The 17,246-nt window shown below is 39.9% G+C and overlaps 1 protein-coding gene and 1 pseudogene across 2 annotated transcripts in view; one reads left to right on the top strand and one right to left on the bottom strand.

Moving 5' to 3' along the window:
- LOC126284570 (heparan-alpha-glucosaminide N-acetyltransferase-like) overlaps window positions 1-17,246 on the bottom strand; it is a 353,817-nt gene that overhangs the window by 110,078 nt on the left and 226,493 nt on the right. For both annotated transcript variants that reach the window (XM_049983590.1, XM_049983597.1), the window contains 2 exons: window positions 5,644-5,771; window positions 3,116-3,252 (listed from right to left, as the gene is read on the bottom strand). In XM_049983590.1, the coding sequence (XP_049839547.1) occupies window positions 3,116-3,252; window positions 5,644-5,771 (265 nt within the window). The remainder of the gene's footprint in view (window positions 1-3,115; window positions 3,253-5,643; window positions 5,772-17,246) is intronic.
- Window positions 15,368-15,485, top strand: LOC126288633 (5S ribosomal RNA; annotated as a pseudogene).

Raw genomic sequence — 17,246 nt, 5'->3', positions numbered from 1 at the left:
GACAAGAAGAGAATAGAAGCTTTCAAAATGTGGTGCTACAGAAGAATGCTGAATATTAGATGGGTAGATCACTTAACTAATGAGGAGGTGTTGAATAGGATTGGGGAGAAGAGAAGTTTGTGGCACAACTTGACTAGAAGAAGGGATCGGTTGGTAGAACATGTTCTGAGGCATCAAGGGATCACCAATTTAGTGTTGGAGGGCAGCGTGGAGGGTAAAAATCATAGATGGAGACCAAGAGATGAATACACCAAGCAGATTCAGAAGGATGTAGGTTGCTCTAGGTACTGGGAGATGAAGAAGCTTGCACAGGATAGAGTAGCATGGAGAGCTGCATCAAACCAGTCTCAGAACTGAAGACCACAACAACAACAACAACATGCAGGGAGATATTTGTGCTACACTGAATTTTCAATGTCTGAGACCACATACAGCCCTGAAATCATAACCATCTTTGTCTTCTTGTACACGTACTCTGAAGTGTAAACTTCATTTCAGCCACAAGTATAATTCCTGGTGCTGCAAGTTTTACAAATATTACTGTATATCCACATGCTTAAGAACATTGTTATACAACTCTGATAAGCAAAGATCAAATTTTTTGTTTATGGACTGAAATGACGAATGAATATTTAGGAATTGAACCTGGGTCTCCTAACTAACAGACAGGTCGTTAGTCACTAAGCCACCTTGACAAAGTGGTTCACACAACTGCACAGATTACCACGGCACACCTCTCTCACCAATCCAGATTCTCACTGTTGCCCCAATCAACTTCAGATTCCTTCTTACGCATGAACAGAGTTGCCAAGGCTCTCCATGTACTGGAACACACCTCAGCATCAAACATAAGTGCAGGATCCAGCCAGAAACCCAGGTTCAGGGACTCATACAGATGAAATGACACATATTCAGATACTTCACTGGCCTCATACAGATATTATTATATATACGAGGGTTGTTTTTTAAGTAAGGGCCGTTTTTATTTTTAAAAAAAGATACAAATACTTTTGTAAAAAAACTTTTATTTTCTCATTCTACATACTTTTACCTATTTTTCTACATAGTTGCCTTGTTTCTTTAAGCACTTGTCATACCGTACAACTAAGTTTTTAATTCAAAAGTGCTGGCAGGTCGATAGACACACAAACAAACACAAACATACACACAAAATTCAAGCTTTCACAACCAACAGTTGCTTTTTCAGGAAAGAGGGAAGGAGAGGGAAAGATGAAAGAATGTGGGTTTTAAGGGAGAGGGTAAGGAGTCATTCCAATCCCGGGAGCGGAAAGACTTGACCTGCCAGAGCTTTTGTTTGGTAAGTCACATCATCTTTGTTTTTGGATATATTTTTCCCATGTGGAATGTTTCCCTCTATTATATTCATAAGTTTTTAATTCCCTCTTCAAAGAATTCGGCCGCCTCCTCCGACAGCCAAGAGCTCATGGCCGCTTTCACTTCATCGTCGTCAATGAAGCGCTGCCCACCAAGATGGTACCGGAAAAGGTGAAAATCACTAGGAGCAAGGTTGGGGCTGTATGGTGCATGGTCCAAAACTTCCCAGCCAAAAGAATCAATCAAATACTGAGTCTTTTGAGAGGTGTGAGGCCTAGCGTTATCATGCGCTAGCAAAACTTCTTTTGTCAGCATGCTGCGCCTTCTCTTTTGCATTGCTCTGCGGAGCTTCTTTAGAGTTGCACAGTAGGCATCTGAGTTGATTGTCGTTCCTCGTGGCATAAAGTCCACTAGCAAAACACGGCGCCAGTCCCAGAACTCAGCTGCCATAATCTTGCGCTTTGACAGCGTCCGTTTGGCTTTGACCTTGACAGGTGAGGTTGTGTGTCGCAATTCCATCGATTGTCACTTGCTTTCGAGAGTGATATGGAATACCCATGTTTCATCTCCAGTGACAATTTGACTCAACATGTCATCCCCTTCTTCCTCGTAATGAATCAGAAAGTCCAATGAAGCGGCAGATCTCTTCCCTTTGTGGTCCTGTGTGAGGAGTCTGGGTACCCACCGAGAACACAGTTTCTTAAAGTTTAGGTTTTCAGACACAATTTTGTACAAAACCGATCTTGAAACTTGAGGAAATTCCAAAGAAAGAGTGGAAATTGTGAATCTTCTGTCCTCACGAATCTTTGTTTCGACTGCAGCCACCAAATCATCAGTGATCACAGAGGGCCGGTCTGAGCGTTCTTCGTCATGGACAATTCGACGGCCATTTTTAAACTCTCTAACCCATTGACACACTTTACCTTCACTCATTGCATTCAAGCCATAAACTTCTGTTAACTGACGATGAATTTCTGCAGCTGATAGGCTTCTCGCGGTCAGAAATCGTATCACTGACCGTATCTCACACGCGGCGGGCAATTCAATAATCGTAAAAATTATAAAGTAGCACAGCGATGCGTACACGTCAGCTACAGAGCTGCAACTTGCATCACTGTGAACGGGAAGGATGCCGGCAAGTGGTGCAGTGGCTTGTTGCAGCGTCTGCGCGAACTACGGGACTATACGCGCGAACGGCCCTTACTTAAAAAACAACCTTCGTATATAGACTGAAGTGGCATGAAAATTTGTACTAAGGCCAGGAATCGAAACTGTGTCTCCTACTTACTAGGTAGGTGCAATAGCCACTAAGCCACCTTTTCACAGTGGTTCACACTAATGCACAGATTACCTCAGCTCATCTCCTTCCTCAGTTCAAATTCTCACAGCCGCCCCAGGTTAACAGGGAATTTAAAATAGACTGGGGTGGCAGTGAGAATTTGAACTGAGGAGGGAGACATGCCAGGGTAATCTGTGCAGTTGTGTGAACAACTATGCAATGTGACTTAGTAGCTATTGCACCTGCCTAACCTGGCTTTGATTCTCAGTCTTGGTACAAATTTTCACTTGTTGCTTCAGTCTATAAACATAAAATAATACCTGTATGAGGCCAGTAAAGTCTCTGAAATTGTATCATTTCATCTGTATAAAGATCAAATTGTTCTTTACTGTTGTTTACTGCATCAAATCCAACATTCTATTTCTTTGCAGTTAACAATCTAAATTTTATTGACAAGTCTGAGAATTTAACAAATGAAATTGGATAATGTGTAAAACTCACGTAGATAAATGTTGACTGGTTCCAGTATGGTGTGCACCTCACATGTTGCTTGAGACGAATTGCCACCCTGAGGCTTCACCTGCAGCTCGTACACTCCAAATTCTCCGAGATCTGCAGACGTCTCGCACAGAACTGCACTGAGAATAAAAGTTCGTGATTTTAAGTCAGTGTAACTGTTGCAAATTCTGCATGTAAGTATTTATTTTATAAAATCTTGTAAAATATATCTACAGAACACTACTTGTGAATGACAATGAGCAAATAAAATGTCTTCCATTCACTACTACAAGTATCTTATGATCTGTACCAATGGAGCTGGGTTCCTTCTTCTCATCATAAAGAACAACAATGCACACTGTTGAAAGCCTTCTGTTAGTACAGTATGCACGTAATCCATTCTTTGATCATTCTTATGACATCACTGTAAATAAGCATACTGGACAAAAAACTAGTCATTAGGAGACATAATGCTGATACTGTGTGATGTCACCACTGGCCTTGATGTCAGCCTCAGTTTGACAAGGAGGAGGGTCCACATGTTTCTCTGGGTATGCCGTATTCAGTTGAAGCCATTCATTGATGATTAAGGGATGCTGGTTGCTACATTTCACCAGCTATTGCAAATATTCCCAGATATTTTCAATGGGATTAAGATCGAGTGATTCAGGAGGCCAGACAAGACGAGATAGGGTGCCTGAGTGTTCATAATATCAGAAACATACGTGTACGGCCCTGTGTACATGGGCTTTGCCACCTGATGAGATGAGTGTGCCCACAGCATGCTCATCAAGAAGATGCCCAAGAAAGGCATAATGGGATGATAGAATATATTGGGGAACAAGTTCCCACTTGGAGAGTTTGGGGAAACTAGTAGTGGATGAGTATAGTAGAAGCTGTTGAGTCATGGCGTAGATGATGCTCAGCAGCTGAGCGGTGGCTGTCCCCAAAAGTGGACATCTCTTCTGTTTCCATTCATGCATTCTTCCTGCTTAGAGGTGGTCATTCCTGTATGAAATTCCATTCAGTGAACACATGGCAGTTCATAAACAAATTGCATGGCTTCACATATTGCTCTGCCTTTGATGTTGTACAAATTTGCAGTGGTGTAGCTGCAGTAAATGGTAATGGATGGCTGTACAAAACAGGTTTTACAGCAAGAATCACTGTACCGATAGGAACCTTGGAGTCAAAATAGTAACTTGGGAACGACACATGGATTTACAAGGATGCTGTAGTTATTAGAAGGTAATGGAAGGCAGCCTTGGATTGTATGGAAGGAATATCAGGGAGAGACAATTTCATTTCATGGTTTGACACTGAAAAGTCACAAACAATTGGGGGGAGGGGGCCAGAGTTATATGTCAGATCTGACAGGCCCAACTGATTGAGAAGATGGATGCTTCTTGATGTTTTTGGAAGTGGTAAATACGTTAGTGAAAGAAGGAGAGGAGCACCTGCAAGAGGTTGTTGATATAGACACTGAGGGACTCAGATATGCTTGGCACAAGTGATTAGGCTGTAGACGAGGGAGTGTTTTGAGGTGGAAGAGATGGCAGTTGTCAAAATGGAGACATTTTTGCTTATAGGCTGGTTTGGCTAAGGTTTGGATATGAGCTTCAATGAGACTGACATCAAAACTCAGGTGTGTGGTTAGGATTTGGAGAAGGATCAGGTGAATCTGCACTGAGAAAAGGAGTAGTAGGTATTGGAGGAGATCATGTTCACTGTAAGTCTGAGTCAAAAAATATTATTTGTGAATCTTTACTGATCCTGGTGGCAGTGCCTCTGGGAGTTGATGGAAGTCTGTATCATGCAGTCCATTACAAGCTGGCATAGGATAACACCATTCCAATTCCAACAACCATCCTCTTGATTTTTCTTTAAGTCTGTCCCTCAAAGGTGCAGTAGTCATGATTAAGAATTATTATGTTGTTCATAAATGGAAAGAAAAGACTGAAAGCAGGTATACATATAAGTAGGAATAAAGACAAGTGATGGGAATATATCAAAATTTATTACAAATAAAAGTACAGTAACAGAAGCAAGAAAATGATCTGTCTAAGGCATGAAATCATCCAGTTTTAAATATTCTCATCAGCAACCTTCAGCTGTGAAAATCTGACATATACTCTGCAGTTGATACTAATTTACAATATATTCCAAAAATGTGCTATGGCATTTCTCATAACTGAAATAAATACAGATCATCTTTCACTCAGCAAAAGTATCCATAGTTTGGTTTGAACCTTCTGCTTCTTATGTATTTATCCTTGTGTTTGAAACAGTTCTTAATTCTGCAAAATTGTTCTACAATTTATTACATACATAAAAGGCAAAAATATACTGATCTTTACAACAAATTATTTATGAATGTACTCTGTTGTTATGACTGTATTGCTGTTTTACAAAAAATGGATGGAAAACATCTGAAAAATTTAACTGTTCTACATCCAAACAGGAGAAAGCACTGTATGTGATTTCTGTATGTACTGAGACAAAATGATGCTAGTATCCAAAATCATATTTACCTGTAATCTGAAGCAGGAAGAGCATTGCCCACAACATTGGTAAGTACCCTCCATGTGTACCTTCTTTGGGTGGAAATTTTCAAAGGCTCTTGAGGTTTATTGGGATCAGTTAGGAGGGTGAATGGACACTGAAACAATAATGAAATGATTCATAAAAGCAGTGATATTAGATAGTCTCACTATTTTCCATAGCGAAGAGAGCCACCATAGTAAAAAGAGCCATAATGTATACAAGGATCATAATGTAAGTGATGAGCAATTCACTGTTGTATAAATTTTTATTTTTTAGACAAATTATGCACACCATGTACAGATTTTTATGACATTTCTCAACATAGTTTTCATTTCTTCTCACATATTTTTCCCAGCAATCTGTAAATCTGTAACGCTTGCTGTACAAGATCATTCTGGCTCCCCTCAGGCACTGACACACTACGCACTACTTCTGAGATATCTAAAGCATCTTGCAGTGCTAGGCTCACAGCTATTCATCACTAGAACTGAATAGGTGGTGGTCAGTGGGTGCCACAGTGGGATTGATGACAGGGTGCAGAACACTTTCCCTCTTGCATGTCCCACTTGTGTCCACAGTTACATGAGCAGTGTGAGACCAAGCATCATCATACTAAAAATAATCAGAATGTAACCTTTTTTATACCAGAAGTGGTTGGTGATAACTTTCCCAGCAGATTATGCTCTTCTCGTTTTTTTATTTTATTTTTATAGCAAATACAAACAGAGCTATTCCACAATCTGACATTTTGTTTCAGCCTCATAATGATGGAACCAACTTTCATCAGCCGTCACAACACTCATTTTGAAATTTCTGAGGAAGGCTTTGGGGTGATGGTTCTCTTCTGAACTTCATTGTCTGTGTCCAATAAATATGAGACCCAATTGGCATAAATTTTTTCCATAAGCCAGGCTTTAAACTGTTTCCTCCAGCACGCTGTCTCATGTCCCAAATTTTGTTGCAATTTCATTCACAGAGACTAGTCTGTCTTCTGTAATGAACTCATCAATTCTCTCTTGTTGCATATCATGGGAGCAGTTCAGGGTGACCACTATGAGATCATATTCCCAGCTTCAAAGTGCTTCAACAGTCTCCTAACACTATTATGTACTGGGGACCATGTACTCATCTTGATATCCATTCTGGAGGCTGCCCATTGGAGGCATGTGCATGGTGTCCTTCTCCCCCACACTGTCTGCTGGCAACTCGCACATATATATGCTTGGAGCAGTGCTGACTGAATCTCTCTATGTGATTCATGTCTCTATTGCACACATCAGTGTTTTTGTGTCTTGTAGAATCCCAAGAGGCTTATTGTTCAGAGGCTATGATTAAAGCTATCATTACGTCACTTGGATCAGTTTTGTGTATTATTTAGTTACTGCACCTTATAATGAAATAAGTTTTGAAAATAACAATTTCTGCAAGGAAAAAGACAAATGAACAAAATGGATGAAGAACACTCCATCAAGAAATGTAAGGACACAATATCAAAATACCACATACTATTCCTCATCAAGTGGAGACATGCAGTCAGAATTACAAAATTGATCCTAGAGTGCTTCCTTTTGTTTTTTGATGGAGGGGAAAAAATATGTGAATATACTTAAGGGAACATAAGAAGCATTTCAGGGAATTTTGCCTGGAAATCAAATACCAAAGAGACAGATGTGGCTGAAATTAAGGCTTTTGTTGCTTTACTTATACTGACCCATTTTTACTGCTCAAGACATGTGAACCTAAACAGTGGGACACAAAAGATTATAGAATTAAAATGTTTCATGGTATGCTGAGTTTGTACCACTTGCTACTCCTGTTCAAATGCAAACTGTTTGATAACATTCAAAGCAAGCAATAGAGTGTGGCGACTATGAACCCAGAAGAGTGAACTTTACACTTTGTGAAACTAAGTTTCTTGACTCGAACAGTTCTGTTCCCTGTTTACTTGGTGTGTGTCTCAAGATATTTATTGGTTTGCATGTTTATCATCATCACATTAGGAGCAGAAACCACTTTGGTGACTCTGAATTGGATTCTGATCATCATGTACCAAATGGTTCTAATTAAACTTTCCCTAATCAGCACATTATAACATGGAAACTAATTACTGTACAAGTACCAAACTTGATAGCACTAATGTCCAGAGTATGGGGTGCACAATTTCCAAGCAACACAGTGCCACAATTCAGTTCCAACTACAACCACCAAATGCGGTGATCAGTCATCATGATTCATGACCAGTCGCAGTGCACTTGTTCACATGTCAACATGAGCTTGGACAAAAGGAGCTGAGCATTAATGGTGAAGATCTACTATCAAAACAACAGTAATGCTGCAGCTGCACCTCAAGAATACCACTGGCTGAAAAGATTATGGAAGGGTCCTCTTTCTCCACCTGCTGTGTGAAGCTTGATGAAGAAGTCTGAATCAAATGGAGTACTGGGTGTTGCTCCGAGAAGAGGCCAATGGCTGGCTGCACCATAGGAAGGTGATGAAATCGTCGTTGCTATGGCACACAACACTGTGTGCAATTCCAATCATCAACCACGGCACATGCTGTGTCATGACAGTTAAACATACCATGATCCACTGTACAGAAGGTGCTTTGAACCATTTTCAATTGGTATCAGTACAAGATCCATATTGTACAGCAGCTTGCACCACAGGATGCACAGCAACATGTTGACTTTGCTCCCCACTTTATTGCAAGGATTGAAGTTGATGAGGACTGGCCCTGGACCACCCTATGGACAGACAAAGCTTATTTTTCTCCGACAGGTGAACACACAGAACTGCTGAGTGTGGAGATTTCAAGCTCCAGTCACTGTTCATGAAGTTCCTCTGTATGGTGAATGTGTCACTGTATAGTGTGGCATCAGGCTACGTTCATGACTGGCCCATTGTTCTTTGAACAGGTTGGTGTTCAAGAACGAAAGACATGGAATGTGACTGGCCAGCATTACTGTGATATGCTTCACCGGCATGTCATACTCACCCTACAGGAGAGAGATGCAATCAACTCAACAGTTTTCATGCAAGATGGGACCCCAGGGCACATTGCTCGTGAAGTTCACCTTCTTCTCCGAAACACATTTAGAAATGATTGAATTATCTGTGATTTCTGGTTGTGGGGCTACCTGAAGGATAGGATTTAGCAGAGGAATGTTCATACATATGTTGATATGAAGTGCAGCATATCAAGAAAGGAACCCAGCGTACACATGGACATGATTCATTCTTCTGTGCAGATTACAATCTCACTTTCAAACATTACTGGACAATGACAGGTGCCACACTCCTTTTGTGGGAGTAATGGTACTGGTATGTAATGGTATAATGTACTGTAGCAGCACATGAAAAGTGTTCCAATTTAATTGATTCTGCATTATTTCTCTTTCCCATGTTCTTGACATTAATGCCACCAAGTCTGATACGTATATGGTAATTAGCTTCCATTTTGTAATGTGTTAAATAGGAAAGTTTGATTATAACCGCCCAGTACATGGGGTCCTTTGTGCATATGCTAACATGGACAATGGAATGCCTGCTGCTAGATAAATCTTATCATGTGTTGCCTATGCACCCACTGACATTTGACAGTGAAGTACAGATGCTTTTACTGACACAGAGTATGAGTGAATGTGAAAATACGCACTTGCATTTGACCACTAACAACTAGCTTAATGTCTGGTATGCAATGGCATGAAATACACATGGCATAGTCGATCCATACACAAAGACTTTCTGATAGTCAAGTTCACTTCAGCACAGAACTGTGAAGCAGGAGTATGCTCCGATGTACTCCTCAGTCTATGCACCTCATCCAATTCAGGCAGCCTACAATGATGCAGTATGTTCCAATGGGAAAGTTTCCAAAGTTACCTCAACTTCAGATAAACAATTCTAACACTTGGTTTGCAACTGGACATTCACAGGATAATGACAGAATGCAAGGATCATCTGTCTAATAAGCCACCTCCATGATCACATGGTTCTCATAAATAACTTATGCATGGGGCCTCCATCACACAAGTACACCACAGCTAAGTCATCTGTTATTGAAAGCCTATCACACTCTCTGACCAAGGTGATACAGCATATACTCCATGAAGAGCAACTAAGCATGATATCACCTTCAAAACTCTGGCATCATCTATGGGCACTAGTAGCTCGTGAGGTTATGAAAGACGACACTCTGTGGACTCTATGGTTGTTCAAGCTGCCACACGGGCTTCAACTACAGATACTTTCCTACTCCTCAAATCATCTGGACTTAAAACTCTGTTTTGATGACCAAGCTTACAAGATCATACACCACCGCCATTTACTACCTATGTCAGGCACATTGGCTGAGGGCAAGGCAAGCGACACTGCAACTTCCCCATAGCTAGCAAAGGCCACACAAGGATGTGCACAGCACTTCAAAGTGCCATGATGCCACCTGGCGCACAGCCACTAGCACTACCGGTGCAAGCTCCCTGAGGCTCTACAACTCTAACCAAAGCCTCTTCCAAGCATGTGACAGACTTACACACAAGCTCAATGGATGGTGCAGGCAGCACCATCCACCTGCCACCCCCCCCCCCCCACCCCCTCCTATCCTCTCTATTGGTTCCACCACACATTTGGCAACATGGCAAGGAACTGCCATCCCCCTGCACATACCGGCTTGTGACGGCTCCATACGGTGCCTATCTTCAATAAAGACATTTCCTTCCACCACACTATCTGATGGCCAGCTCTACGTTTCTGAGGAACACTTCTCCACTGACACCAGTCTGGACTCCTGTGTCACCCCTGCTTCAGTGGTTCCTCCCTGTACTCCGACCATTGAAACTTATCTTATGTGCTACCAACAGATCATGCATCTATGTCCAGACCACAGCAGAGACCAAAGTGTGTCTGACACAAATCTAATTTGTACATAAAATTTTGAACATGGCTGCGTGGTCAGTGACTATTTACAAAGTAAAATTAACAGCAATAGCAGCCCTCAGTAACAAAAAAGGAATCTTTTGAACCAGCACTGCTATGAGTGCCTTCATCAGGAATAAAACTCTCAAATTGGCCTATTACAAAATTACAGGAAAGAAAAAAAAAATAAGTGTAGATACGAGCTAGTAATACATAAAGAAACAGTATTTACAAGTCACGTATTTTTTAGCTATTTACCATTAGCATACGCAAGTATACTCTGCATTTTCATATAAGAGAAAGGTTGGCCCTCAGTTTTAAAGAATTTAACACCAGATCTAATTTTGTGCTTAGTTTTATGTATGTAATGGATTTTCTAATTTATTTTGACTATTCCTAGTTAGTATCTTTTGTTATAGGGTGAAACCAGTAAGTGTTTTGTAGCCTAAATTCTATTGTTGACTTACAAACAAATATAAATTCTGTACTAATTATAAACATTTGGAAGACAAAATACTAGTAATCTTAAAGTATCTATTTGGCTCTATTCAAAAACATGTTAGCAAAACCATCCCTTCATTAATTCCAAAGTAATTAACAGTTTTGTCAAAAGTATTGTTTCCATACTTATATTTGTTAATTTCATGATTTAAACAAATAATTCGGACTAACTCTTGCAGAAGAAAAATTGTTAAAAAGAACCATTTTTCCAATGTATTCAGTTAATCGAATTAGTTAAGTTTTAATTGTAATTTTTGTACATTAAATTTCGAAGAATATAGTTTCAGCACTATTATTGAGATGATATGTAAGGGCCCAATTTTTGGTCAGGAAACAGTCAGTCCACACCCAAATTTCAGACGTGGAACCTGTGTTAGTTAGAACAACAACAATGCACCAACATCGAGTCATACCAGAGTTGGGTTACGTCGGGTCTGGAGCGCCACGACCGACCTCATTTGAACTCTTCTGTCAGGAGAGTTAATTTGGAGTTGGAACGGCTACTTGGATCTGGTGCAGGGTCACACATTGGTGTGGTTCCTGTTGATTCACTCTGAAGGTGGAACTATACTAGACATGGCCTACACCTCAACAACAAAGGGAAGGGTAAACTGGCTGGGCTGATAGCAGGAAATTTAAAGGGGGGAGGAACTACATCTCATGGTGGAAACTCGTTTTTGGTGTAAGATCAGTGTCCAGTGGGAAACTCAGCCAGGCAAGTACTAAAGATGTTAAAAAAGTTCAAGATACTCACAAAAGTAAAGTGAAAAATAATGTTAGTATATGTCATCAAAATATTGGGGGATTGAAGAATAAAATTGATGAGCTTTTGCTTTGTTTAGAAGTTACAGAAACTGAGAATGTAATAGACGTACTATGCTTGTCTGAGCATCACATTGTCACTGATATGCAAAAAAGGTTAGCATCAATGGGTACAAATTAGCTGCACATATAAGTAGAGATAATATGATGAGAGGGGGAGTTGCCATATATGTCAAAAGCTTTCACAGTGTAAAAAATTTAGAAACTAAAAAAAATTGTATAGAGCAACATACGGAAGCATGTGCCACTGAACTTTAACTAAATGATGACACTTTCATAATTGTAACAGTGTATAGGTCCCCCTCAGGGAATTTCCAGCTATTTCTAGAAAACTTGAATGCTTTGTTGTGCTATCTGTCAGACAAGGGGAAGCAAATTATCATTTGTGGGGATTTCAATGTTGATTCCCTGAAAGAGTGTAATAGGTAGAATGACCTTGTAGTATTACTCAGTTCATTTAATTTGAGCTCCGTCATTGATTCTACTACTCAGATAACAAAGAACAGCAGTACATTGACAGATAACTTTTTTATAGACCAAGATAAGTTTAAGGACATAAATGCTCATCCTGTTGAGAATGGTCTTTCAGATCATGGTGCACAGCTAGTTACAGTACATGACATAGCTCCATGCAGTACATCAAATCAGACTTTCAAAGCAGTGCGTTCAATTAACAATATAAATACTGCAAACTTTAGGGAAAGCCTAAAGCAGCTACACTGGGATGAAGTGTATATGGAACCCGGTGCAAACTTGAAATATAACTTATTTCACGATACATTTTTAAGGGTATTTGAAAATTGTTTTCCCAAGAAAATAGTTAAACATAATTCCAAGAAAACATAAAAAAACCTTGGCTAACTAAAGGAATAAGAATATCTTGCAACCATAAAAGAGAACTGCATCTAAAAGCAAGAGGGAGTACTGACCCCGAAATTGTTCAATATTATAAAAACTGTTGCGTGGTACTAAGAAAAGTTATTAAAAAGCCTAGAAGCATGTGTATCACGTCTGAGATCAGTAACTCTGATAGTAAAACTAAAGCAATTTGGAATATTATTGAAAGGGAAACAGGGCAACCAAGAGCACAGGAAGACTTTAGTGCCATAAAACTGAATGACAAATGTACTAACAAACAATCAGAAATTGAAAATATTTTCAATAATCATTTTTTAAATGTTGTGGAGAAAACAGGATCTAGATCTTCACTAGAAGAGGCAAGGCTACTAATAGAAGAGGCCATACCTGTGCAGTTTGAAACAACTGTAATTCCACCAACCTCTCCCTATGAAATCAGTAAAATAATAAACTCACTGAAAAGTAAAAGCTCTTGTGGAATTGATGGCATTTCCAGCAAGGTACTTAAAGCTTGTTCCCCACAGATAAGTAGGATTTTCAGCCACATATGTAATAGCTCTTTGTAGCAGGGTGTTTTCCCCGATAGACTGAAATATGCCATTGTAAAACCATTGCATAAAAAGGGTGATACGTTGGATGTCAACAACTACCGCCCAATCTCTCTTCTGACAGCTCTATCAAAAATTTTTGAGAAATTAATGTATTCAAGAGTAGACTCCAATATTTGTAAAAATAAAGTACTAATGAAACGTCAGTTTGGTTTTCAGAAAGGCTTTTCAACAGTAAATGCTATATATGCTTTCACTGATCAGTTATTAAATGCTCTGAATAACCGGACATCACTCATTGGTATTTTTTGTGATCTCTAAAAGGCCTTTGATTGTGTAAATCATGGAATTCTTTTAGATAAGCTAAATAATTATGGTTTGAGGGGGGCAGTGCACAAATAGTTTAATTCATACTTAACTGGAAGAATACAGAATGCTGAAATAAGTGGTTCATGTAATGTTAAAACAACAGCTGATTCCTCAAACTGGGGGGCTATCAAGTACGGGGTCCCACAGGGTTCGATCTTAGGGCCTATACTGTTCTTCATATACATTAATGAATTACCATTCCACGTTGATGAAGATGCAAAGTTAGTTCTTTTTGCTGATGATACAACTATAGTAATAACATCCAAAATCAAGAACTAAGTGATGTAATTGTAAATGATGTTTTTCACAAAATTATTAAGTGGTTCTCAGCAAACGGACTCTCTTTAAATTTTGATAAAACACGGTATATAAGTTCCATACAGTAAATGGCACAACTCCAGTAATAAATATAGACTTTGAACAGAAGTCTGTAGCTAAGGTAGAATTTTCAATATTTTTAGGTGTGTCCATTGATGAGAGGTTAAACTGGAACTAATATATTGATGCTCTGCTGAAACATCTGAGTTCAGCTACATATGCTATTGGGGTTATTGCAAATTTTGGTGATAAGAATCTTAGTAAATTAGCTTACTATGCCTACTTTCATTCACTGCTTTCGTATGGCATCATATTCTGGGGTAATTCATCGTTGAGTAGAAAAGTATTCATTGCTCAAAAACGTGTAATCAGAATAATTGCTGGAGCCCACCCACAGTCATCCTGTAGACATCTATTTAAGGATCTAGGGATCCTCACAGTAACCTCACAATATATATATTCACTTATGAAATTTGTTGTTAATAATCCAACCCAGTTCAAAAGTAATGGCAGTGTGCATAGCTATAACACCAGGAGAAAGGATGATCTTCACTATGCAGGGTTAAATCTGACTTTGGCACAGAAAGGGGTAAATTATGCTGCCACCAAAGTCATTGGTCACCTACCAAACAGCATCAAAAGCCTGACATAGCCAACTAACATTTAAAAATTAATTAAAAGAATTTCTAGATGACAACTCCTTCTACTCATTGGCTGAATTTTTAGATATAAATTAAGGGGAAAAAAAGAAAAAAAAGCTTAAACATTAGTGTCATGCAATATTTTGTGTAATGTAATATCTTGTACAGACATCTTTTATTAACCTGACACATTCCACATCATTATGAAGTGTCGTATTCATGATCCATGGAACAAGTATTAATCTAATCTAAAATCTAATCTAATGTCAACTTAACAGTGAAATAAGTGTTACACCAATGGGCCATGTGTTAAAACAATGACAGTGTCTGCTCCACACGTATCTTTCTATTCTTCACTTTGTGGTTATGTTTTTACTGCTCGTAGACGTTCAGCAGGAAACTATTGTAGCAGGATGTGGATGATCACCTGCAACCTATTAATGAGGCTTATTGAAAGTTAAGCAATACTGCACTGGCAATATGACTGTGTAATATTGGAGGGTGGTGAACAGTGAAAGTAAAAGACTGTGAAACGCAACTGTGCATCTGTTGGCTACATCATTTACAGTAGACAGTAGTTGCACTTCCACAACCCATTTTTCAGCCAGTACATCGACACCGGGGCAAATGAAGAAACAAAGCAGGCTAAGCACCGTCACAGACACAAATCAGGTACTGTTAGAGAGGTACATTTGTCAAGGCTACCTTAATTGATTTCTGGTTGCTCTCATTTGTGAGAGGGCAATGGCCTTGCAGCAGTGGATACACCGGTTCCCGTCAGACCACCGAAGTTAAGCGCTGTCTGGCGTGGCCGGCACTTGGATGGGTAACCATCCGGGTTGCCATGTACTGTTGCCATTTTTCGGGGTGGAGTCAGCCTCGTCATGTAAATTGAGGAGCTACTCGACTGAACAGTAGTGGCTCCGGTCAAAGTAACGCACCGTAACGACCAGGAGAGTGGTGTGCTGATGACACGCCACACCTATCCACATCCTCAGCTGAGGATCACATGGCAGTTGGATGGGCCTGAAGACGGAGTGCAACTTTGAGTATGTGACAAGGTGTTCGATGTCCACATTCCATCACACAACGTGGAGGTCGGAGGCTTTCCTGCTCTATAAAGGAAAATAGACAGCTATCTATGGTAAATCTGATGACAGAATACAACGCAGGTACAGGAAGAATCATTTGGGAGCACAATCTTTGCTGAACACAGGGCTCTACAGCAGATGATCCCCTACCTCCCCCCATCTTGATCCAACAGCATTGTCATTATGATTGCAATGAACATGGATCAATGGAAACATGTCAGCTGTCATATGAATCACATTTCTTGTTGCACCAGGTCGATGGTTGTCTACGGACACACTGTTATCTAGGCAAATAGCTCCTAAAAACATGCACAATCCCACAGACGTAGGCCATTGTGGACACTATTATGATGCATGTGGCATTCACATGGGCTTCTGTGGAACCTACAGTAGTAGCCGAAAACAGTATGACAGGTGAGACCTAAGTGAACATTACTGCAGTCACCATGCATCCCTTTATACTTGATGTTTCCTCAATAGAGGTGCCTTCTTTGAGCCGAACAACTGTCACAAGGACGCATTTTTACTACAGTGGTTCGAGGAACATGATAGAGAGCCGCCAAATCTGCCTGATCCAAGCCCAAAGGAACAGATATGTTACTCTATCATCTGACAACAAAAGAAAAAAAACTTCTTTCTAAATGTTTTAAGTGTAGTTGGATAAGTGGCAACAAAATGATAATGTGTTCATTAATGTTAACACTACTCATGTATAAGTATCCTGTAAATTGAAAATTGAAAATCCAGAATGGAATGTAACAATATAACAAAAAGGAATGTTGCTACTCACCATATAGCAGAGATACTGAGTCACAGATAGGCACAATAAAAAGACTGTCACAAATAAAACCTTCAGCCAGTAAGGCCTTCATCAAAAATAGTGCGGATTCAGTTGCCTTCCGGCCAGTGTGGCCGTGCGGTTCTAGGCGCTGGAGAGTGGAAATGCGTGACCGCTACGGTCACAGGTTCGAATCCTGCCTCAGGCATGGATGTGTGTAATGTCCTTTGGTTAGTTAGGTTTAAGTAGTTCTAAGTCTAGGGGACTGATGACCACAGATGTTAAGTCCCATAGTGCTCAGAGCCATTTTAACCATTTTTTCAGTTGCCTGAGACTGCAGTCATGTGTGTGTGAGTTGCGTTTGTATGTGTGTATGTTGTCAGTGTGTGTGTGTGTGTGTGTGTGTGTGTGTGTGTCGTCTATTTTTGATGAAGGCCTTACTGCCTAAAAGCTTTATTTGTGACAGTCTTTCGGTTGTGCCCGTCTGCGACAGGATCTCCGCTATATGTGAGTAGCAACTTTCCTTTTCATAATATTGTAACATTCTATCCTATAAATTGACTTTTTCCACAAAATTTTGATAAAAGAATCGTTCTAATGATCTATGGAACATTAACTAACTAACTAACTAAATGGAATGGCCTGTAATTTATGGGAACTACAAAAGCTGTCCATAGACATATTGTGTCACATGCCTCCAGAAATATACCAGGGGCTTTTGAATCCATGCCACCCCAAATCAGCCTATTT

The sequence above is a fragment of the Schistocerca gregaria genome, chromosome 1 (genome assembly GCF_023897955.1).
Source record: "Schistocerca gregaria isolate iqSchGreg1 chromosome 1, iqSchGreg1.2, whole genome shotgun sequence".
Lineage (NCBI taxonomy): Eukaryota > Metazoa > Arthropoda > Insecta > Orthoptera > Acrididae > Schistocerca > Schistocerca gregaria.
This window is presented reverse-complemented; position numbering and strand designations above follow the sequence as displayed.